The following is a 23,321-nucleotide window of genomic DNA, read 5'->3' on the forward strand; positions in this document are numbered from 1 at the left end:
GATGTGTGCGCTGCTGAATCCAGGGCGCACATGAGGACACCCACATGTAGTGGGAAGAAAGTGCCCCTCAGCAGACCGCTGCCAGATCACCTGTCCTCGCTTCCCTGCTTCTGTCAGCCGGCTGTGGATTCACTAGCCTTCACCTCACCATGCCACGGCTTGCTTTAAAGTTGGTGTGAGTCACAGCCAAGACTTCCTCAGCACTCAGAGACTTTAAGATGACCTTTGTTAAGAAGTTTTTGCCTCCTTTTAAGTGTAGCCCCTAGAAAGAGCTTTGGAGGACAGAGACCCTGGTTCTATTTCAGCTCCATCGCTTTGTAGCTTTCTGTCCTTGGGCATCTTAGCACTATTGAGGCTTTATTCTCCAGAAATAGAAATAAAACACTTGCCTCTCAAGGCTGTTGTGTAGCTTAAATAATATAAATTCATAAGGGTTGGGAATGCAATAGACGGTTTATGTTCTCCTTGACTGCTGTAGCTTAGAGGGGAAAGACTACTGCTGCTAGGAAGCAGCTCCTTCACAGAAAACCAGAGGTTCCCCGGGGACCTGTGAGGGGGTGGGGAGGGTGGGGAAGTGGAAGGGGCCAAGAAGGGAAGGCCAGCCTCTAGAGTTTGGACCAGCGGGTTCCCTGGGACCTCTTCTGTTCCAGACCGCAATCCTTTCCGGCACCGAAGGATCCCCTCCCCTCCCCTCCCCCATCCCTCTTCCCACCCCCCGATCTGAGCAGCGGTTCCCATCTCTTAGCGGAGATAGGTATGCTAGGCAGGCAGGTAGGAGTTAGAATTATCTCGGCTTCACGGAGGAAGAAACTGACGCTCGGAGGTCTAGGGACCCGCCCAGCGGCTTTGGTCTTAGCCTCGGGTGGGCGCGGTCACGTGTGTGGAGCTGGAGCCCCGCGGCTCCCGGGAAGGCGCGGGGGCGGGGGCGTTCGCAACGCCCGCGCCGGCCCGAGGGTGGGGTCTCCGCCGGGGGGCGGGGCGGGGCGAGGGGGGAGGGGGCGGGCCGCCACGCAGCACTCCTGCGGTCGGCGCGGGACCGAGCCCCTTTAGCAGCGCCGGGCCGTGGGGGCCGGCCTCTCCCGCCTCTACGCGCGCGCACGCCCGTCCGCCCGCCTGCCCGCCGCGGCCCCGCGCACTCCGTCGCTTCGCCCGTCGCGCCGCGCAGGCAGCCGCTCGCCGAGCCCGCGGCCGGGGCCCTGGCGTGCAGCGCGGGCCTCGGAGGGGCCCAGCGCCCCGGCCCGGGAGGATGCGGCCCGGGGCGGCCCGGCAGCTGAGCAGGGTCCCCGCGCCGGCCCCCGCGGGCCCCGGCTTCCAGAGCCGCAGCCGCCGCCCCGCCCCCGGGAGACATGACTTCCAAGCCGCATTCCGACTGGATTCCCTACAGGTACGCGGAAGCCCGTCCCACCTCCCCTTCGGCTCCGGGACGCGGGCCCGGCCCACTACCCTCCAGCGCTGAGGGCGAGGGCGCCCTCCCCCCGACCCGGGGCGCAGGGCTCCCATATCCATCCCATCCAACACTGCGGGCGCGGGCTGGAGGCGCTGGGCCTTCCTATCCCAACTTTGGGCCCCGGGCGGACTGAACCTGGCTGCCCTGCTTCATCTCCCGTCCGCCGGGGTTGCTGAAAGGGTCCAGAGCTCTGGGCCTGTGTGGGCCCTTGTTGGGTCCGGCAGCGCCATGTGGCCGCCTGGGGAAGGAGCGCACTGCTCTAAGCCCCCTCCTAGGCCCAGCGCACCGGGTCACATGCCAGTGTAGCCGTGGACAGACCCCCCCCCGTACAAGCTGCAGGCATGCACCTTCCATGAGTGCATCCAGCCAAAGATGCTCCTGCTGGTCGGTTCACACACTCAAAGCTTGAATTCCTGGAGACAGTTATTCTGAACCAAGATCACCGGCTGCTCATATACACATGCACCCTGTACGTCTCCCCACACACTGATTCTTGGGCTCACACGGGTGTACTACTATCTGTGCACATACACATCCTGTATGGGACGATACCTGACACCTGCTACCCACTCACAGATACTACTCCTATCTTTCAGAGACTCAGAAATCCACTTGCTAACAGGTCCATACCTGGACGCACACCAACTCACAATACATAAAACTGCCTTTACATGCATAAGAACACTCATGAAAACACAGAAAGCACAGCCACCCTGTGTTCCCAGACTCTGGTCTGTCCCAAGGACAGCTGGGCTTTGCTACTTGTGTGGAGGTCCGGGTGGGGGAGGAGTGTGGGGGGTTTCACACAGGTGCAGGCCTTTCCCCCATGCACTCCATTCTCTCCCTTACCACTGGAATAGATCTCATCGTCATGGCAGCGCCAGATCCTTGGCCACCTATTGGCTCCTGGTTGCCATGGGCTACGGGGCTGTCTCTAGGCCTCCCAGAGAGGCATGTGTGTAAAATAGGTGCTGGACTGCTAGGGTCCACTATGTTAGTGTCTGCTTAGGTGCACAGGCCCGTGGGTTGTAGGAACAGACCCTCAGGACCCGCCTTGTAGCAGCCAGCTCTTGGGGAGGGACGGACCTGAGTCCAGTCACTGATAGGAAATACTTCTGACCGAGCTCTTCTATAGTCTGTCCAGACAGCATCCAAAATGGAAACCAGCTGAAGCCGCCTGAGGCTTGTTAAAAGCAGATCCTTCTGCAAACGAGCACCTGTCAACTGGCCTGGGGATTCAGAGTTTCTCTTAAGAACTGTTGTCTCTAATCTCAGCTCCTTTGGGGGCTTTAGGGTTTCCCAAGTTAGAATTTGTGGGTGCTCCTCCCACCGACATACCCACGTGCACACATACACAAGTCACTCCTAGGATTTCCTGAAGACCTAATGCAGTCACACCTCAGAGTCTCCCATATATCAGGGAGATATTTCTATCAGGAAACTGGGGCTTTGCTGACTCAGAAGAGCTGCTACCCTACACTGGGCATCCAGGCTAGGGGCACAGGTAGTTTCTGGAACATCCTGGCTTTCTTGACACACCTGTACTGAGGGGGTGCAGCCACAAGGAGTATCCTTAACCTTTTCTAGCCACCCAGCAGAGGTGCCTGGGGTAGTGCCTGTGGGCTGAGTGGCCTCCAGTGCTGTGGGAGTACGAGTATGGAGGAGCAGGTGGCAGGTGGTGGCCACAGACTAACTTCGGAGGGAGGGAAGGGACAGCACTTAACAGACACGACGGTGTGGTTAGGGTCTGGCCGACTGGGGGCCGGGCCAGATCGTGGTTCAAGGAAGCCTCTCCCAAGAGCCAAAGACCAAAGCAATGCATAGAGTAAGTGCATAGGTCTTAGAGAAAGTCTGTCTCAAATAGGGGAGACTTAATCCTGCCCCTAGGAAAGGGGGCCCTGGAGAAGTGGGGTTGTCTCTGGGAAGTGGCATTGTCCTCCAGCAATCCCCAGGGCACTGGCATCCTTCGAGGAGTGAGTTGGCACTTATTCCAGCCCAGGTCCAACCACTCCATCGCCCATCTCCTTCTTGGGCCCGCACACTGCACCTGGAGCACAGAATCTTACCACCCTGGCAGACTACCCCTGAGGCGCAGCTTGGCACCCTTGTGGCCCTGCCTGCTTGCTGTCCCATTGCTCTGTCACCCCTGCCTTTTTGCTCTGTGGCCAAGAGGGTGGGTCTCAAGCTGGGAGCAGGCTATAGTCAGAAGTTGCCCGAATCTCTCGTGCCTTGTTGGGGTCTTTCTGAGCGTGCACCGAGCCTGGGACGGCACTGGACTTTGGGTGTAGACTTCCAGAATGGGGAGGCCTGGGCTGAGAGGAGGAGATGCAAATTGCCTCCTTGGGTTAACTGGGCTGCTGATTGCAGTTAAAGCCACATGCCTGTGTGATCACAGAAAACTGGGGCAGAAGACTGGCAAGGCAGTTTACTTGCAGATGAGGGGGATGGGCACTTGTGCACGCGCTTTGGTATGAGGCTTCCCCCTGATGTCACAGCATGTCAGAACTGGAATGTGTTATTTGGTTTGGGGGAGAGAAGCCAGTCGATTTCTTATTAGCTCTCCTGGTGGGGGTTTTATTCCCTCTGTGATGGTTGCACCTGCGTTCCCTAGGCCTGGCTCATTTTCTTCTAAGCGACGCCAGTTGGTGATAATCTTCTTAAGGGTAATTGTGGCTCAGTTTACAATGATTATGGATTAATCTCACATTCTGACTCAGAAGGGAGCCATTTAGTTTATAAAGTTGAACAATTAGAAGAGCGTTTTGCCTTTTGATATGTTTCTGTTATTACTACTAATAATTTCCACTTCTGCCATTTTCTGTCCATCTGTGTTGTTCTTGAGTATTAAATGCCCTTCATTCCTGACTTCACAGCCTTCGATGAGCTGCAGGTGGAGTATTCAGAGTGGGGCGTGCTGGCCAGCCCCTGTCCTCAGTGCTCTGTCCGCATGGTCGTGCGGCCGTTGTCTGGTGTGTCCCCAGCCAGGCCCTGAACTCCTGGGGAGCAGGGACCTCATCTGGTTCTTGGCTGTGTGCCTGGCATGAGCCAGCATAGACAAGATGCCTGCTACTTTGAATCAAAGAGGCATCCCCAGATAGCTTTTAGGACTTCCCGGCTTTCCTGGCTCCACACCCAGGTTGTCAGCACACCCGAGGGATGTAGTACTCCCCTCTCAGAAAAAGGAATACTTCTGGAAGAGTGTGGGCCTAGGTTAGAGAATGAGAAGCTCGGCTGGAAGGGCCCTTGCTGTCCAGTCCTCAGTGCGAATGCTCTGTGCAGTAGCCTGCCATCAGATGGCTATGACCAGTAGAAAGTTCTTCCTTGGGGTGAGCCTCAGCATGCCTCTGGGTGTTCCCTCCTCTTGGCTCTTTTTGGGGTCCTCTCACCACTTCCTCACTACGCTTTCTGGAGAGTGGAATGGCCGCTGACCAAGCAAGACCTGACTCTTTCAGTTCTGCCTGTGTGGGGAGCCTCGGGGCGCCCTGGATGCTGTGGCCTGCTGCTTCGCCTGTGGCAGCAGGAGCGAGGAGCAGAATCTCTCTCCACTCCCCGCCCAAACCCCCCTGGGAAGTCTTCCTGATGTTGCTTAGGGCAGAAGGAGAAGGAAACACAGGGGTGTAAGAGTGGACTTGGGGAGCAGGCATCCTGTTGGTACACTCAGATTGGTCTCTTCCCTCCTCCAGCACAGGCCTAGAGGCACCTGCAGCCTGCGGGGTGTGGCCTGTCCCACAGCAGTGGAGGGAGGCTGTTACTTCCTGGCCCGGGGCCCGTGGCTGACCTTGAGTCCTCACAAAGCCTCCCCTCTCGGGGAATGGCTTTGGCTCACTGACTAGTCACCTTGAGGCCTCTGTAAACAGAACCCTGAAGTCTCATCAGGCTGATGTCAAGCCCTGTCTCCCCCATTCTGCCTGTGTCGGGAAGACCTAGGTTCGGGGACCCACATGTGAGACATGACCTTCTCCTGTTAGGTTTCTGTTAGTTAGACTCTGTTAGCTCTCCAGTGTCTTCTGAAGTCCTACTGTCTTTTTAAAAAGAAAAAAATTTTTTTAATGTTTATTTTTGAGAGAGAGAGAGAGAGAGAGAGACATAATCCGAAGCAGGTTCTAGGGCCTGAGCTGTCAGCACAGAGCCCCAGGATCCGTGAGATCATGACCTGGGCCACCCACGTGCCCCTGAAGCCCTACTGTCTTAATGAACAGTTTAGTATCGCTTCTACTTTGCGTCATTTGAAGTCTGCTGAGAGGCCTGCCTTGTCTTTAGGTCATCAGTAAACATGCCAACCAGGGCAAGCAGGATGCTAGAAACCTTCTCTGACTATGGCATGCCCTATTGTTGCAAAGATCTTTGAGTGTCTGTCTTACTGGAGAAGCATGCCACTCACGTGGCTTCATCGTGCCCGTGGGTGACCATCACTGGTCCCTTCGAGTCCGTGTGGAAACCTGGCTGTGCTGTCCTCCCGTTTTCCCTGATAGGTCTGGGGGCATGTGCCCTGACTTGCCAGTGGCCTGGGCTTGCTCCTGGTGGTCACTGGGTCTTCTAGCTGCTCACTTGGCCTGTCCCGTGATCTTAACCTGGGGCCTACATAAGACTCGTTGATCTGCAGGCTATAATTTCTTCCCCCATCTGAACATAAGGCTGCATTTGCATACTTCCAGCAACTCTCCAATTTCTTTTTTGTTCTTTAGAGAGCACCAGCTGTGGCTCATGGTCCTCATTTGCATGGCTGAGCATTAGAATCACCTACGTTTCTTGTTTTAAAAGAGAGAGTGCGGTGAGGGATTGACTCTGGGGTAATTTCCCCAGCAGTTCTGAATTACCAAGTCAGGCCCTCGTGCCCATAGCAGTTTTAACGCACCTGCTAAGTTTGGGAATCAGCGGTTGGAACGGAGAGGGTCCATCCGGGGAGGCTGGGACTCTTCTTCCTTCTGGGGCTCCCTCTGTTCCCAGCTGTACTGTTTCCATGATGTTCCAAGCAGCCACTAAGCAACGAAAGCACAGATCTGAATGTGCCAGGGTGGGGGTAGGGGAGTCTGGCATTGGGTACAGGGGTTGTGGCCTGGCCCCCTGGGTGGTCTTTCCTCCTCTGGTAGGCCATTTCCCTGATTCCCTGAGTCCGACGGGCAGTTTCCACTGTGATTGAGTGGAAGGAATGAGGGAGTAAAAGGGGAGAGTGAATTGGCCATGGAGTATGGGCCTGTCCCTGGGTAGCCTGGCCCCCAGGCCTCTGGTCAGCTCTGGTGGGTTAGCTGAGCATGTAGGGTGGCGTCTGAGATGAGAGGCAGGGAACCGGCTTCCTAAATGTGTTGTTCCTGTCTGGCCCTTCCATCCCATGGGAGAAGAAGTGCCCCCACTCTCATTTGTTGTCAAGCACGGTTTTCTCTCCAGATATCTGTTGGGCATCTTGGAGGGAAGCAAGAGGGTATGGAGGGGCTCTCCTTGGAAGGTGAAGGGGCCACCTTGTTGGTCCTGGGCAGAGTGGATGGATTGATGGACACCGCAGCCTGGGTTTCTCTGACCCTCATGAGCCAGTGTGGCTTGTGGTCCTCATTTGCATGGCTGAGCATTAGCGTCACTTACGTCTCTTGTTTTAAAAGTGAGGGTGAGGTGAGGGATTGACTCTGGGGTAATTTCCCCAGCAGTCCTGGATTGCCAAGTCAGGCCCCAGTGCCCATAGCAATTTTATGGTGCTTTCCTGGGTCTCCCTGGTCTCGTCCCCAGCAGGAGACGCCTGTATTGAAGGAGCCACCAGGGTCAGCTGGAGGCCCCATCCATCAGTGTCCTGTCTCCTGTCCGAGGTTCCTGGCGGGGCTGCAGCTGGCAGCCTGGGCTTGGCAGTGGTTCCATAATTGGAGCCCGAATTGTTAAAAAGCCATTACTGTCTCCTCTGTGGTTATCATTTAATGCTGCCTAGAATAGTGCCCATCAGAGGCAGTGTCGGTGAGAAAGGAAGGTGCTGAAGCAGGAGCTGAGAGGCAGGGCTGTCTGAAGGGGTGGGGCCCGGACCTGCTGAGGAGGTGAGAGGGGTTTCCTTGACTCCCTGGAGACAGCCATCCTTGTTGTCATTGTGCTCCTCAGCAGCTGGGGTTTGCGGGGATTCCGTTATCCACCAGGGACAGGTGTCGTGTGCCCCGGATACATTGCGGCTAGGCAGTGCAAGCCTATCCCTGCTGGGGGACCGTGGTTCGCCTCGTGCCTTTCCTAGAAACAGTGCTGTGCCAGGAGCCTGTTCACTGTACCTGCTGCTGCCTGCTGTCGGAGCCACTCCATGTAGGTGCATTAATTGCCGGCCCTCCTGGGTGGGTCTTGCTCAGCCAGGCACGTTGTGACTCACGGGGCACAAGTTGCTTCTCCCAACTGCCGCCCCCAGCCTGCATGTACCCGCCCCCCGCCCCCACGGCTGCTCCAACAGGCATGATGGATGGCTCTCTAGGCACCTCCAGGCCAAGTTTCTGGAATCTCTTCAGAAGCCTACCCCTAGTTCATCCATCTTTCTGTTCATCCGTCCGTCTCCGGTGGTGAAGTCCATTCTGCTTATAATCTTATCACTGTTGCTAAAGCCTGCAGCTCTTCATCTTTCTCCTCCATCAGGGAAAGGAGATGGGGCCAGAGAAAGAGGAAGGCAGCTTCCTTACCTGGGTGTGACTATAGAATGACCGTGGCAGTGGACAGTAGCCTGGGGTAGGAATGTACCCTCCTGCACGGATAAGGACATTAGAGGCACTGGGCAGCAAGGCCACCATGGCTGGAGCCACCTTTTGTCCATCCGGCTGCCAATGTGACCCAGCAGTTCTGGAGGTGGCTTTGCTAATGTCAGCTTAACTCTCAGATGGATGTCCCCTTTTCTTTAAAAAAAAAAAAAAAATTTTTTTTTAATGTTTATTCTTGAGACAGAGACAGAGCGTGAACAGGAGAGGGGCAGAGAGAGAGGGAGACACAGAATCTGAAACAGGCTCCAGGCTCTGAGCTGTCAGCACAGAGCCCGACGCAGGGCTCGAACCCACAAACTGTGAGATCATGACCTGAGCCAAAGTCGGACTCTCAACTGACTGAGCCACCCAGGTGCCCCTAAATGTCCCCTTTTCTAAATGACCCTAGATTTTAGTGTCAGCACCATGGGAGGCATCTTCATTGCCCTGCTCAGCAAGCCCAGTGCCAGGATGACCCAGATGAGTGCCCCCTGCCCTGCCCTGTGAAAGTACGAGCAACTCGCATCATCCCAGCAAGCCATGAGACCGCCTCTCCTGCTGCCTGGTGGAGCCGGCAATCTGTCAGAGGTGACACGGGTGCCTGTAGCCAGGCCACTGGCACGTGACTGAGATTACAGGCCGCCCCGTGTGCACCCAGGCACAGAGCTTGGCAAGCAGAGCATGGGTGGATTTCAAGCCCCGTCGCTTCTGTCAGCCAGGTGCCACATGGAGTCCAGACTGCAGTCTCCATCTGTATCCGAGAAGTTATAAATGAATATGCATTGCTCGTGCAGCAGCCCAGGGTAGACAGTGGTGTTTGTGGACTGACCTGTTGAAGTCTGTGGGAGCAGACGCTTTGCCTTGGTGTTATTCAGTCAGACCACTGACTTAGGTGGAGAGACCAGTGGCAGAGATTTAGCCTCTCAGACCTGGCAGGGCCCCCAGGCATCTTGCTCACTCTAGTACTGTCATCCTTTCTTCAAGACTCTTGCTGCCACTCTCCCGTCATGCCTGATTTCTCTGATGGGGCACTCACTGGCCCAGACAGCTTGCGTTTTTAGGAGCTGCTTCCCTGTCCTCGGCCCTGGCAATGCCTTCAGGGAGTCCCACATGCAGCTCTAGAGTATTTTAGGTGGACCGAGCCCTTGACTTCGGGCATGTCTGTTTAGTAGTGTTTTCTCTTGTGCTCTGGCAGCCAAGGATTTTGGTGAATAAGGCTGTGCATGGCCCCAGATCACAGTTGGGGCTCCTCTTGAGTGTATAGCAGTCCATGGGTATCAGGAAAGGCCTTCAAGTAGGTAGGATAGCTGCCAGTTAAAAACATGCAGTCGTTATAAGTTGTGGCCAGGGAGGTGTGTGGGTAAAGCCAGAGGTGGGCAGTGAGCTGTGTAATCCATGGACTTCCTGCCCCGCCCCGGGCCGGCTGCCCCAGCACATGGATGCACAGGTAGTTTGAGCTGAAGGGTCCTTTCAAGTCAATGATTGGTCCAGCTAGAAAGAGTTGCTGTTGTCAGGAGGAGGTGGAAATGGCTTTACCTTGTCTGTGGGCGACTTGACCTCATCTTTCCCCCTTACATGCACACTGTACTCACCTGCACACAAGCACACCCACTTCTTACGCAGGTGTTTACATGCATTGATATCCAGGTATGTGCTTATCCACGTAGATGTACTCCTATATTTGCACACATCCCAGTGTGTTCACATGCGTGAGATACTATCACTTAGAGCTTCACACACAGACCTGATGCACTCAGGCAAGCCTGTGCAGGTGCCCACACAGGTCTGGTTCAGGGGCAGGCTCCAGCATAACTGGGCCAGGGCAGCCTGGGGATTCCCAGGGCTCAGATCCTCAGGCTCCAATCTTACCCCTTAACCTTAGCTTTTATAGAATTTGGGCTTGGGTCTCATGTATGTGTCTTGGACGAGAAGGAAGGCTAAGTGGTTGGAGCTCGCTGATTATGCTTACCTTCCTGGGAGGCAGGTCTGGTGTATGTGAGGTGATGCTACCTGTTCTAAGACCTTAGGGACTCAAGGATTTGATGCCCTGGTGCCCCCTGTGCCATATTGGCGCCATATTGGCTGGTTGCTGGGCTATGCGCTGACATGCTGTGTCTGTTTGCAGACATGCCCACCCAGCCCTGCCCTGAGGGACTGGTTGGTGTTTTAGCTTCACTCTCCCAAATGAGGGGACCCTCAACCCTCTTTAAGTGGGGAAGGGGAGTGGGCAGTGTTAGCACCTCCATTCTGCCACCCGGAGAGCCAGGAGTTTGAACAGAAGGGGAAGGTGTCTGCCCCAGAGGATCCAGCCTCCTCCAGAAAGGATGGAAAGAGAGGGGAAGAGCTGGTGAGATCCGAGAGGCACCTGGAACGGACGGGCGCCTGACTCTGAAGCCCAGCCTTGGGCCCGGCTTCTGCCTGGTGCCTTGGGACAGGTTTCCTGGATCTCAGGCATGTTCCTGCTCATGGCCGCAAAGGGAAAGTCTCCTCCTGTACTTACTGGGGCCAGGCTGACTAGGAATTCCTTAAATCAGCAGGGATCCCAGCAGGAGAAAGCTCTAAAGTGGCTAAAATATGGCTCACACCTTTTTGTCTGGAGCCAATTTCCAGAGGGTGGCTCCACCCTTCCTCCCTCTCCTATGTACCCAGGAGTCATGACAGGAGGGGTTTAAAGAACGCAGATGTGCTGGGGGTGGGCTCTGGGCTCCATCCTGGCATGTGGTAGGCAGGCCCTGAGTGCCCCTCTCTCCCTCTGCAGTGTCTTAGATGATGAGGGCAGCAACCTGAGGCAGCAGAAGCTTGACCGGCAGGTGAGTGGGGCTGGGGCCAGGTGGAGGCATGGTCAGCATTTGCCGTCTTGGCCTGAGTCTCCAAGGGTGGGGAGGGAGGACTGTCTCCCTTCCTGGGGTGGCTCTGTCTGGGGAGGAGGAGGCTCTCACAGAAGACAGGCAAGCCCTCTCTGCCAGCTCAGCATTAGCATTGCCCCAGAACCCAGGGCTTCTGTGGGATAGGCAGCTGGACCACTGCAGGTGGAACCCTGGACATCTGTGCTGGGGTCCTGCCAGGGCAACTCCCCGGGCTCACTTTTGCCTCCTTTTCCTGGACCCTGAGTCTCAAGGTACCTTGGTCCGGAGTAGGCTGTGGATCCCATCGCAACCTCTAGAACTGAGCTGAGCGAGCAGGGCCTTCTCTTTGATCCCAGTTGGGAGCCTGCCCTCTGGGCGGAAGTGATAGGCTGCCCTCTCAGGGCCCGCCAACATCCCTGCCTGTCCGGTGCCTCTGTAGCGGGCCCTGCTGGAGCAGAAGCAGAAGAAGAAGCGTCAGGAACCCCTGATGGTGCAGGCCAACGCGGATGGGCGGCCCCGGAGCCGGCGGGCCCGGCAGTCGGAGGAGCAGGCCCCCCTGGTGGAGTCCTACCTCAGCAGCAGTGGCAGCACCAGCTACCAAGGTATCTGCCCTTGGGTCAGCCTGTGCAGGCCCCCGTGCTGTGGCTTCATACCCTGGCTTTGCTTTGGGGAGCCCCTCAGGGACTTCCTGCCTGCGCAGGCGAGGGGCTCACCCCATCAGGGTGTGCTCAGGCTGGTTGCAGCTCCCAGCTCAGGTGGAGGGAGGCGGGCCGAGGGAGGCTGGGGCCTGGAGCCTGGGGCCCCTGCATGTGCTCAGGCATCTTGAGGCTTTGGGAGTCTCGTAAGTCACTGCCATGCAGCTGTTTCAGCAGCTGTTTTCTTGAGTACATATTGTGTGCCCGGGGCAGGGCCAGGCCCGCAGAAGGACGGCAGCCCTTCCAGAGGGAGTGTGCCTCCCATGTGACAAGACACAGCTTCTGGTTGCACTACCATAGGTCACCTGCTCACTTGTGACTGTGAGCAAGTCATTTCCCCTCTCTGGGTCTGTTTTCTCCCATTGCAAAGTGAGGGTAATTCTGTTTCTCGGGGCTTTGAAACATTAAAGCGGCCATGGTGTGTTCCACAGTAGTCCAGTCTGCTGAGTGCTGTTCCCTGCTGAGACTCGAGACCAGGCTGCGTGCCTCCTGCTGCCCGGGAGGGCCAGTGTTTGCCCAGCTCTGAGCAGCGGGCAGGGCCCCAGGAGGCGGCCGTACAGGTGACTGGCTGGCCTGGGCTGGGGATGTCCTAGAGTACCTGCCACCGCCACCTGCGGCCCTAGCTGTCTCCCGCCCTGCCCTCTGCTGGCTCTTGGTGTTAAGTACAATGGGATCGTTTCCAGAGGATGATTGGGGAGTTTGACGTAAATCAGAAGTGTTTATCCCAGCAAGTGGTTTTTGATTTATTGGCCATGCTCGTTCATGTTAAATATTTGTTTCTTAAATATATTTTGAGGGCTTGGTTTATGTTAAGCTCTGGATTAGAGGCTGAGGGTCCTGGGTAAGCACAAAACAGGCGTGGTCTCTGTTCACACATGAACCTTAAGGTCTCGGAGGGCAGAGAAAGTTAAACAGATAGTCACAGGTGTATTTTGCAGAAAGAAACCAGGCTCTGGGAGTGAATGGCAGAGAGCCTACTCCCAGACTGGGGTCAGGGAAAGCCTCCCTGAGGAGGGCACAGGTTGAGTGGGAGTTCATTTGGGGTTAGGGGACACTCAATAGTGAGGGCAGTTCAGGCAGCTGGAGCAAGGCTTCTGTGGCAAGAGGGAGGACCGGGTGCACAAGGCACTGAAAGGCCTGGTGTGGCTGGGACTTGGGTCTCCTGAGAAGTGAGGAGTGTGAGATTAAGGCCAAGGCCAAGTGGAGGGGAGCTGGAGGGGCCAGACTCACAAGAGAATGTTGGTCATTTTCATGTTATGAGCATTGAGAAGTCATTCAGGGACTTTGAGCAGGTTGGGGTCCTGATGTGTGGAGACTGTGGAGGCCATCCAGCTGTGATCCTTGTGAGGCCTCTCTGTCAGTGTGTGCAACTCTTCATGTCCCAGACTTATTCTCCTGCCTTGGGGGTGCTCCAGCATCCAGGCTCCTGTGGACTTGTCCTGTGAGGGCCAGCGCAGGCTCCCCGCCGTGCTTGTCCTGCTAGTTCTGGGCTCTTCTAGGAGATGCAGCCTTTTCTGTCTTCACCATTTTCAGTGACCCACATTCTCCCGGATCTTCTCCCTCCCCCTGCCCAGGCTCAGAATGTTTGCTGGCCCAGAGACTGACTGCAGTGCTTCTTGATGGATCATGGTGTGGGCCAGCTTGCTGTGACTTTATCACACTGGAGGGGGGGTGCCATCTCCTTCCGGCCCAGCCTGCCCTGGGCCCCTGTGCCTTGTCAAGATGGGTGGTTCAGAGGCCCCGGTGGGGCTCAGGTGGTGGTGCAGCCCTGGGAAATGTTGTGCTGAGAAGTGAGTTCCACTTGGACCTCTGCTCTCACCTAGATCTCACCCATTGCTCTCTCTCTGGCTCTCTCCTGAGCAGTTCAAGAGGCCGACCCAGTTACCAGTGCACAGCTGGGAGCTGCCCGCCCAACAGCACCAGCCTCAGCCAAGAGAACCAAGGCAGCCGCAGCAGCAGGAGGCCAGGGCGGGGCCTCTAGGAAGGAGAAGAAGGGGAAGCACAAAGGTTGGCTTGCCTCCACTACAGCCCTCCTCAGGAGGCCTGGCTCCCACTGAAGGGTTGGGGGGAGGCTTCTCCTCCAGACTTGGAGGTAAGGGACAGGGCGGGAGGCCTCCACAAAGGCCCAGAATGGCACTCAGGCCCCCACCCAGCTGGCTCACAGGCTTCGTCTAGCTCATGGGGTTCCTGTGCTGGCCTGTGGGTATGGGCAAGCTCTGCCTGCTGCCAGAAGTGACGTGCATCTCGGCTGGGTCAGGCCTGGGAAGTCCCTCCCCCACCCGGCCCCAGTGCCTGCCTGGCCAGCTGCCTGTGTCCTGCCCCAGGACGCTCCCTGCAGCAGGTGTCACAGCCTCCCGGGCCACCTGCCCATCCTTATGCAGCGCTCATGGTTGCCCTGTGGGCTTCCTCCACTCTCTGCTCAAGTCCTGACTCCACCCTCCGGGCCCACAAACCAGTCTGTTCTCTGTGCTCCTCTCTCTCCAGAAAAGATCCCCAGAGATCGAGGACAGTTTTATACTGGCTTCTGCCACGAGTCCTGTCTCTGCTGGCTAGACACTCTGTGTCCTCAACCCTTGGGCAGGGGCCAGTGATTGCCAGGCCTGTGGGCCATGGTTGGACAGTGGTGTGTCCGGGTTCCTAGGCTTCTGGAGCTGACAGCAGCATTTGGCGCACAGCCCAACCAGGCAGGGCAGCTGCCACCTGTGTGGGTCAGGCCTTCTGTTACTTGGGCACCTGGGGCTGGGTGATGTGGGACAGGAGATCTTCCATGTGGGAAAGCGAGTGTATGCCAAACCCCACCTTTTTCAGGAGGCCCCATATGTTTCAAATGATGTCTATGAGTTACCGTGTGTGTGTGTGTGTGTGTGTGTGTGTGTGTGTGTGAGAGAGAGAGAGAGAGAGAGAGAGAGAGAGAGCGAGCAGCACGGGTGTGTGTGTGTTGGAGAGAGAGAGAGAGAGAGATCAGCACTGGTAACCAGGAGCTGGTCACGTCTGTGAACGAGTGGTGGCCTTGGGTCTGGTCGCGATCGATCTTTGTTCTCCATCTTGTCCTTTTCACTGTGCAGTTGGTTTTGTAGATGGCTGCTTTTCCATAGGTATGTGAAGCATTTCAAACCAACCCTCGGCAGCTAACTTGGGGGAACAGCAGAAGAAACGAAGTCCATGTCCCTTCGTAGCTTACCGATCATTAAGAGGCTGGCAGCAATCATTAGTTTTTTTTAAAGATCAGTTTTGCAAATAAAGTTTTGCAGAGAGTCTCCCCACTCATCCCTCACCCACTTTAAGGATGTCTGAGAATCCAGACTCTCCCTCCCCCCGAATCCCCACGGAACTCAGGAGTGTCCGTGGCCTGCAGGCACCAGCGGGCCAGCAGCACTGGCAGAAGACAAGTGTGAGGCCCGAGGCCCGGTGCAGATCCTGACTGTGGGCCAGTCAGACCACGCCCAGGACGCAGGGGAGACGGCAGCTGGTGGGGGCGCACAGCCCAGCGGGCAGGACCTCCGTGCCACGATGCAGAGGAAGGGTGAGCCCTGTGGGGTTTCAGTGACACCCCCGAAGCTCAGTCCCAGGTTCATAGATGTACCTTTCTGGAGGAGCATGGTCCTCCTGTATCTGTTGCGGTCCCTCCTAGGCCCTGGTAGGGGGGCACAGTTGGACACCAATGAGAAACTTGGGTGTAGGGGCCCCTGATAAGGCCAAGTTAAGGGAAATAGATGTGAACTGTCCACAGCCCAGCCCTCTCTCCCTACTTCCATCTCCTGTCCCCAGGGAGGTCCGGGTTTGGAGACAGATTTCCTTTCCCTTTGGTTCCTTTGAAAAAGCTCCTTTTGCACATTGTTTCCCCTGTACCTGCTCAGCTCGGGGAGCAGAGCCAGAATGCCAAGAGGCAGGGCACATCCTCCCGGGAAACCTGCTGCCCAGAGTTGCACCTCCGTGAGCCCTGCCTGAGGGAGTCCCTGGCACACGGTGGTAGAGGGAAGCCTGGCAGTGCCACATGCTCCAACAAGTCAGATCAGGGCCGGCTTCCTGGAGAAAGGGCCACTGAGGCAGCGTGAGGTTGGGGACAGCATTCCAGGTGGGGAGCAATGCGTAGACAGAAGGCCGCAGACAGGCTGGGAGGGGAGTCGGCAGCCCCTGCACATCAGGCTGGGTGAGGAACTGGACCTTCCCCAAGCAGATGCCATTGCATGTGCCAGCTGAGGCCTCTGGTGGTCATGAAGACCTCCTGCACAGGGTCAGCTCTGCTCAGGTCTCACTACCCAGGAGTTGGGCACTGTGACTGGGGGTTTGGGGGAAACTCATGGGGGACTGAGCTAAAGCTGGGGCGGGGTCACACACTGTGAGCATCCCCAGCTCACACGTGCACTTGAGAGAATGTGTCCTTGCGTATATTTGGGTGTGTGTGTGTACCCACGTGTGTACGTATGGCTGTACGTGTACGGGTGGCTCAGTGCTTCTGAACAGGTGTTTGTCCAGGGGTGTATATGTGACCCCTCGGCCCTGCCTGCCCCCCTGCCTGGCCCAGGTGTCTCTAGCAGCATGAGCTTTGAAGAGGAAGAGGAGGATGAGGACGAGAATAGCTCCAGTTCTTCCCAGCTAAACAGCAACACCCGCCCCAGCTCTGCTACCAGCAGGAAGTCTGTCAGGGTGAGGCACTCTCCTGCCCAGCAGGGGTGTGGACGGCAGTCTTCGGAGGGTGATCATCCGAGCTGCAGGGGAATGGGTGTGAAGAAATGATAGTTGGCCTTCCTGGGACTAGGCCTAGGTGCCCACCAGGAGCTTCTCTGGGCCGGGGCTCTTCTGTCCTCCTATCCTGCCTCCTCCCCAGTCAGGCCAGGAGCGGGGGGCGGAGGGGGAGGGCTCGAGTTGGACAGGATGGCCCTGAGAACCTTCCCACATTCTCCGTCTCCACCCTCAGGGACAGCTGAGGTGGGAGAAGGGCTGAGGTGCTAGCTGCTGACCCCAGGGCCAGCATGGCCAGGCCCATGTCCCAAGGACCTTGCCCCAATTCCCACCACCACCACCACCTCAGAGGGCAGCTTTGGATCCCAGACTGCCAACTGCAGCTGCTCTGGATCTCTGGGGCATCAGGCTCCTACTCTCTCCCCGGTAGGAGGCAGCCTCGGCCCCCAGCCCAACAGCCCCAGAACCCTCGGCGGATGTTGAGGTCCAGGATCTTGAGGAGTTTGCACTGAGGCCGGCCCCCCAAGGTATCACCATCAAGTGCCGCATCACGCGGGACAAGAAGGGGATGGACCGGGGGATGTACCCCACCTACTTCCTGCACCTGGACCGAGAGGATGGGAAGAAGGTGAGGTTGGCCTGCACCTGCAGTTCTGCTGGGGGATGGCCTGAGGTCCCGGGGCTGGGATGTGACCGGAAGCCTCAGATCCAACACTGACCTTTCAGTTCCCCCAAAGGGACAGAAGCCTCCATACCTGGTCGGTGTGTACCTTTGTGTCTGCTGGTGCACATGTGTGTGTGCACACACATATGTTCAGGAGCTGACGCAAGGGAGAGTCGTGTGTGTGATGGGCACCCGTAATTGTGACCAGAGGCTGGGCCTGGAACGTGACTTTGCTCCATTCCCCAAGGTGTTCCTCTTGGCGGGAAGGAAGAGAAAGAAGAGTAAAACTTCCAATTACCTCATCTCTGTGGACCCAACAGACTTGTCTCGAGGAGGGGACAGCTACATCGGGAAACTGCGGTACTAGTGCTCCCCTGGGAAGCAGGCAGGGGTGGGAGGGAGGGGCAGGGCCAGACCCTGGACAGGCCATGTCTTGTCCCTGAAGAAGCTCTAGGTTAGGGGTTAGATCTGCTCATGGAATTCCGTCTGTCCATCATATTCAACCACAGGCCCAGGTCTGTGCCAGTCTAGAGCCAGACTTGGGGATGGACCTTGCGCACCCTACCCTAAGCTGCTCCCAGGCGAGTGGGGCACAGGCCTGCCAAGAGTGGTGGATCAAAACCTCAGGAAGTCATTGAAGATGTAGGCCACCATGGAAGAGCTGCTGTGGCCCCATGGTCTGTGCTAGAGCCCTTGAGGGAAGAGAATGCAACCTTGGGATCGGAGAAGGGCTCTGAGCTAGGTCTTGGGGAATGTTTGCTGAGGAGCAGAGTGCCAGATCGGGGAAACAGAAGTCAAGCTTAGAGATGAGGAGGTAATGCTGGAGATGGGGCTGGACCAACACCATGGGCTGGATGGGACAGAGGAGTTCATCTGTGATATCCACTCTCTACAGGATGTTGAGTCCCCTTTACAGTCTTGCCACATGCCGTTGTGCTTGCTCACCTCCCATGAGAGGAGCACTCCTGTTCCTTGAGGGAAACTTGTGGATCCCAGATTTACCTCCTGGAATTTCCTTCACTGAACTAAGATGCCCTTTGATTCTCTTCAGAGCAAATCCAGGCCTTGTGCCCATGATCAAACTTGGGGATTCAGTGAGCAGAGTCCCCCCCACCCAGGTCTGTTCCTGGCTCAATCCAGTATGTCCTGCAGGCTCCTCATGGGACAGACTGAGCTTTTCCCTGCCATAGGGCAGAAGGCGCATGATCCTTTATCGATTGCCTGTCCTTCAGGTCTAACCTCATGGGCACTAAGTTCACCGTTTATGACAATGGAGTCAACCCTCAGAAGGCATCATCCTCTACTTTGGAAAGTGGAGCCTTGCGTCAGGAGTTGGCAGCCGTGTGCTATGTGAGTCCTGCATTCCTGGCCTCTAGTCTCCAAGTTAGACATGACACTGAGGACTTGCCCAACCTGTGGGCTTTCCCATCTCGCTTTGTGAGTAGACAAAACTGTACAGAGTTGGGCTGCTCTCTGTTGGAGTGGCCCCTGCCTGTCTTCAGAGCTCAGACCACAGATGGCCATCTGGCTGGGGAGCCTTGGGAACCAGGTGAGCTCTATATAGCCCAGCCTGGGAGCCTCCGGGAAAGGAGACAGGAGGTCTGGGTCATCCCTCATGTCCTCCCTTTGGTATGTAGGCCCTCATGGACTACAAGGCCCTTGGCATAATCATCTCACTGAATGTACAACCTAAGAGCTCAGTCTTCTATCTTTTATCATATAGATGAAACTGAAGCTCAGAGGTTGGGTCACTTGTCAGTGTCCTATAGATTCTAAATGACCAAACTGGAATACAAATACAGGGGATTTGTCTCCATTTTAAAATGGGGGATTGGTACCCCCATTCACCTGGGCATGGATACTTCTAAGGCGGCCAGTCTGGGAGCTCTGTAGCTGTTTTGTATGGTCCTGTGCTGCCACCTGCTGGCCACCTTTGGGGAGGCAGTCCAAAACTCCAAATGCTTTCTGACCCCCAGCTGTTGTTGCAGGTACTGTTTGAGGCACTGAAAATACAATAGTGAAGAAGAGAGATGTAAATTTATACCTTAAACCTCTGGTAGGGGAGACAAGCTATAAAATATATAAACAAAATAAATAATGTTCCTGATGAATGTGAAGAGGAAACAGCAAAGCAGGGAAGAGGGATATGAAATATTAGGTGTGTGTAAGCTTTTAGGAAGGATGGTAGGGAGGGTCTCCCTGAGGTAGCACTTGGGTAAAGCCCGGAAGGAAGTTGGAGCCAGCCATGTAGGTGTAGGGAAGAACACAGCCAGTGCTAATGTCCTGAGTGACTGGCATGTATGGGGAGTAGCAAGGAGGGCAGAGTGAGTGCAGAGGAGAGCAAATGGTGTGGAGAGGAAAGTGATGGGGCCATACCACGTGAGGCCTTGTGGTCAGGGTAAGGCCTTCAGCTTTTAATGTGAATGAACAGTGGAGGCAAAGCATGGGACTTGACTGCTTGCTGCTGTGTGAAAAGATGGGGGGCAGGGAAGGTTGGAAACAAGGAATCCAGATAAAGGTTATTACTGTCATCTTGGTGAGACGTGATGCTGGTAGAAAGTGGTTGAGTTCTGGATATAATTTGAAGGTCGAGTTGACAGCATTTGCTGATGGATTAGAAGTGGGTTGTGAGAGAAGAGTCAAGAATGAACAAATGGAAGAATTAAGTGAGAGACTGTAGGTGTTGCTGGTTTAGGCAGAGTGGAGATTGGGGAGCTTGGTTCTGCATGTGTCAAGTTTAGAGATGCCTGTTAGACATTCAAGTGGAGAGGCTGGAAACGAGCTCATCATCTTTATTCCCTCTCCCCACGCCCCTGCCATCTCTCCGTGAGGTAAGTAGAGTCCTCTCCAGTGTTGAGTTCTCGCTCTGTGTTTGTTTCCCAGGAGACAAACGTCTTAGGTTTCAAGGGGCCACGGAAGATGAGTGTGATTGTCCCAGGCATGAACATGGTTCATGAGAGAGTCTCCATCCGGCCCCGAAACGTGAGTCTCTGCCCACCCCTTCCCCATCATCCCAGCCTCTGCATGCACTTCTGTGGACAGAACTGTAGCTGGCTTGTGTCTGTGGAGGAGACACAGTGTAAGAAGCCCTGGAGGTCAAGGTGGAGGTCTAGGGAAATCTAAGAACCCCACCCCCAGGGCACATCCCTCTTCAGGGTGGTTGTGGTGCGGTGGCACAGGGCTGGGCCTGGCTCAGGAGAGGCTGCCTTCCCAGGAGCACGAGACGCTGCTAGCACGCTGGCAGAATAAGAACACGGAGAGTATCATTGAGCTGCAAAACAAGACGCCTGTCTGGAATGACGACACACAGTCCTACGTACTCAACTTCCACGGGCGCGTCACACAGGCCTCTGTGAAGAACTTCCAGATCATCCATGGCAATGACCGTGAGTGTTTCTGCCCTTACTCATTATCGTCCACGTGGTAGCCATGGCCTGTAGCTCAGGATTCACTCACCCAGCCCAGCCTTTACAGGCCAGAGCTTAAGGACGTGGGTCATACGGCTTAGGTCAGATGTCAAGAGCTCTCTAACCAGAATGACGGGGAGGCCCTTGGAAGAACCTTCTTTGGAGCCCTAACCCTAGTCAGCAGTCTCAGGTGTGGAAACACCCTCTGAATGGACTTTTTCTCTTCTGTCTTCTGGTTTTTACATGTCTGTCTTTTTGTGTCATCTGCTCCCTCTTTCCCACCACTTCTCCCCCATTGGTCTGTGTTTTACCTCCTTTGGGATTTCCCTTGGCATCTCGGCTTCCTTCTCTTCCCGCTTCCTCATCTCTACTATCCCTGCTCTGTCCTCGCTCTCCGTGCACACTTGTGCCTGCCTCCAGCGGACTACATTGTGATGCAGTTTGGCCGTGTAGCAGAGGATGTGTTCACCATGGATTACAACTACCCACTGTGTGCGCTGCAGGCCTTCGCCATCGCCCTGTCCAGCTTCGACAGCAAGCTGGCCTGCGAGTAGAGGGCCTGCTTGTGCCCGTTGGGGTTGCCCAGCCTGGAGTGGAGCTGCCTGCAGAGACAGCCCTGCCTACCCTCTGTACATAGGCCTCCTGCCAGATGAACCTTCTGTTCTCGGTGGCTCCCTGGCCCAGCCAGCTCAGACCCGCCTCCACTGCTGAGACAGAGGACTAGATGGGGGAGATGTGTGTGAATGGACCAGAATGAATTCTTCCTGCGCCCCAAGGGCCCCACACACACACACCCCCAACTCTTGGGTTAGTATCCTGCTGCAATCATGTTTGCCAAGCTGGGTGGCCTCTTCAGCTGGAAGGTAGGAAGACGTGTAGAGGGAGAGGAAGCACAATGCAGGGCTCCTGTGGCCCAGCCATCCCCTCAGCCTAGGAGTCAGGGGACAACGGGTCCCCCATAGTGAAGGGCACAGTGTTTGTATGTGTGTGTTGGGTACATCAACTTTACACAGAAGGGCAAGGATCGGCTACCAAGTCCTCCGCTAACTACAGAAAGGCTTCTGGCTTCAGAAGGCCTCAGCCAGGCTGGGAGGAGTTATAGGGGTTTGGGAAAGGTGAGTGGCAGGACCTTGTCAGGACTGTAGGGGCCTGGCTGTGGGAGGTTTTCTCCATGTGCACAGAGACAGGCATTAGGAGGCTGGGCCTCCAGGCCAGAGGTCTTAGAGGATGGGGCCTGTAGGACACAGGTCCACGTGCAAGAGGTACACGGAAAGGCTCCCTGGACCAGGGCTATCTCGAGAGTCCTGTCAACTGCCGGAGGAGCTTTCTACTGAGCAGTTCCTGCACAATCCCCAGTGACTGTCAGCCTGAGTGCACACAGGTAGGCGGGCCTGGGACTCTAGTGGGCAGAGCACTACTCCTGAACCCTGGCATGCTCCGGGAAGAAATTCCAGCTCCGTGCTCTTAGCCGTGCTTCAGCTCCTCCTATGGTCAGTCTAGGTGTGGTTCTTCCTGGGTGGGAGTGGGGCAGGGTGAAGAAAGCAGGGAGTATACAAGAGCTCAGAGATGGCAGGGCCTTTAGAGATGAACTAGTAGTACTTTAGGTGAATCATAACAGGAATGGGACTTGCACTGGGTCACCTGGCTGGTTAGTGGCAAAGTTCAGCTCCCTTGATTTGTTCCTACCATCCCCCAAGAAACTGGTTCTCTGGCCTTCCTGGGACCCAGTCTGCATACCCTCACCCTTTTGTCTGGTTACAGAGACTGAAAGCTGGCTTTTTGGGTATCACTCTGATTGAGACTGGCTTGTGTGGCTCAGCCTTAGCAAGGCTGCTGCCCCTTTCTCTATTCGGGTGTGATGGGTGGGGCGTGAGTCTTCCAGGGCTGGGCCTGATCTCCCCCCTCCATCTAGTAGATGGGATGGCACCATCTACTCTGAAGACTTGGAAATGCTAAGCCAAGCCATTACCTGTTTTGTCATTTACACCCCCCCCCCCCCCCCCAGGCTACTTGCCCAGATGGAGGTCAGAAGTCAATGGGAAGCAAGCAGGAATAGCTTCTCCCTTCAGAGTAGGTCTGCTTGGAAAGGTGGTGTAGAAATTTTTTTTTTTTTTTAATAAGTCCTAACTAGTGAGGTTCTGTAGTGAGGGGGAGTTGTTCTGACCTAAGTGTAAGGTACTGAGTTCCTATTTCCTTCTAATCTAGGATTTCCTACATTGAGTGCTCATAGCAAGGGACACCTGTTCTAGTGTGAATATGTGCGAGGCCCTTCCACTGGTCTAGTTTCTGGACCACTCTTGAGGGCACGAGACTTTTGTTTACCAGGGCTGATCCACTTCTTGATGAGGTACTGTGGGGCCCTCCTCCTTTCCATAGTTCTAGTTTGGCTCTTCTCCTCACTTTGGGAAGAGACCTTGAAAATTAGATCTCCCAAGTCTGGGTCAAGCGGTGTCTCTGATTTTAAAATAGAATGAGTTGTTTTAGATCCTAGGGAGGGGGGAATCCAGGTGGCCATGTGGAAAAGGTAGAAGCCCAGTGGCAAATGTGCAGGAGAGCAGGGTGGTTGGATAGTCGGGTGGGGTTGGGAACTTGGTGTGGCCTGGGGAAAAAAGCTGTGGTGAGCAGTGGGTGATGGGTCCTTGAGCTCCAGCCTCACAAGGTCTTTTCTTAAGGCCCCATTCCTGGTGATGCTGGGTTTCCCTGTCCACTCACCTCTCCATGGGCCCAAAGACTCAGAAAGCTGCCAGGGCCCCTGGAAACCATCTGGGCTCAGCATCTCCCACGGGAACAGCTCTTGCCCTTCATACCCTCTACGTACCTGGTCCTTGATGGGCAGGGGACTGGATGATGAAATGAGCAAGCCCTGAGGGTGGTGGGCAGCTGGGACCTTCGG

General features: G+C 55.8%; 1 protein-coding gene across 4 annotated transcripts in view; it reads left to right on the top strand.

Moving 5' to 3' along the window:
* TUB (TUB bipartite transcription factor) overlaps nucleotides 1–21,788 on the top strand; it is an 84,622-nt gene extending 62,834 nt beyond the window's left edge. For 2 of the 4 annotated variants that reach the window (XM_058688133.1, XM_058688132.1), the window contains 11 exons: nucleotides 10,892–10,943; nucleotides 11,419–11,581; nucleotides 13,538–13,681; nucleotides 15,030–15,197; nucleotides 16,200–16,321; nucleotides 16,788–16,985; nucleotides 17,269–17,381; nucleotides 18,254–18,371; nucleotides 19,905–20,003; nucleotides 20,236–20,407; nucleotides 20,849–21,788. In XM_058688133.1, the coding sequence (XP_058544116.1) occupies nucleotides 10,892–10,943; nucleotides 11,419–11,581; nucleotides 13,538–13,681; nucleotides 15,030–15,197; nucleotides 16,200–16,321; nucleotides 16,788–16,985; nucleotides 17,269–17,381; nucleotides 18,254–18,371; nucleotides 19,905–20,003; nucleotides 20,236–20,407; nucleotides 20,849–20,982 (1,483 nt within the window). In that variant the 3' untranslated portion in view covers nucleotides 20,983–21,788. Of the gene's footprint in view, nucleotides 1–1,005; nucleotides 1,385–10,891; nucleotides 10,944–11,418; nucleotides 11,582–13,537; nucleotides 13,682–15,029; nucleotides 15,198–16,199; nucleotides 16,322–16,787; nucleotides 16,986–17,268; nucleotides 17,382–18,253; nucleotides 18,372–19,904; nucleotides 20,004–20,235; nucleotides 20,408–20,848 lie in introns of those variants that run through there. The other 2 variants (XM_058688134.1, XM_058688135.1) reach the window with 2 other exon arrangements.
* Nucleotides 21,789–23,321: the final 1,533 nt, after the last annotated feature.

This window comes from Neofelis nebulosa, chromosome 10, assembly GCF_028018385.1.
Source record: "Neofelis nebulosa isolate mNeoNeb1 chromosome 10, mNeoNeb1.pri, whole genome shotgun sequence".
Classification (NCBI taxonomy): Eukaryota; Metazoa; Chordata; class Mammalia; order Carnivora; family Felidae; genus Neofelis; species Neofelis nebulosa.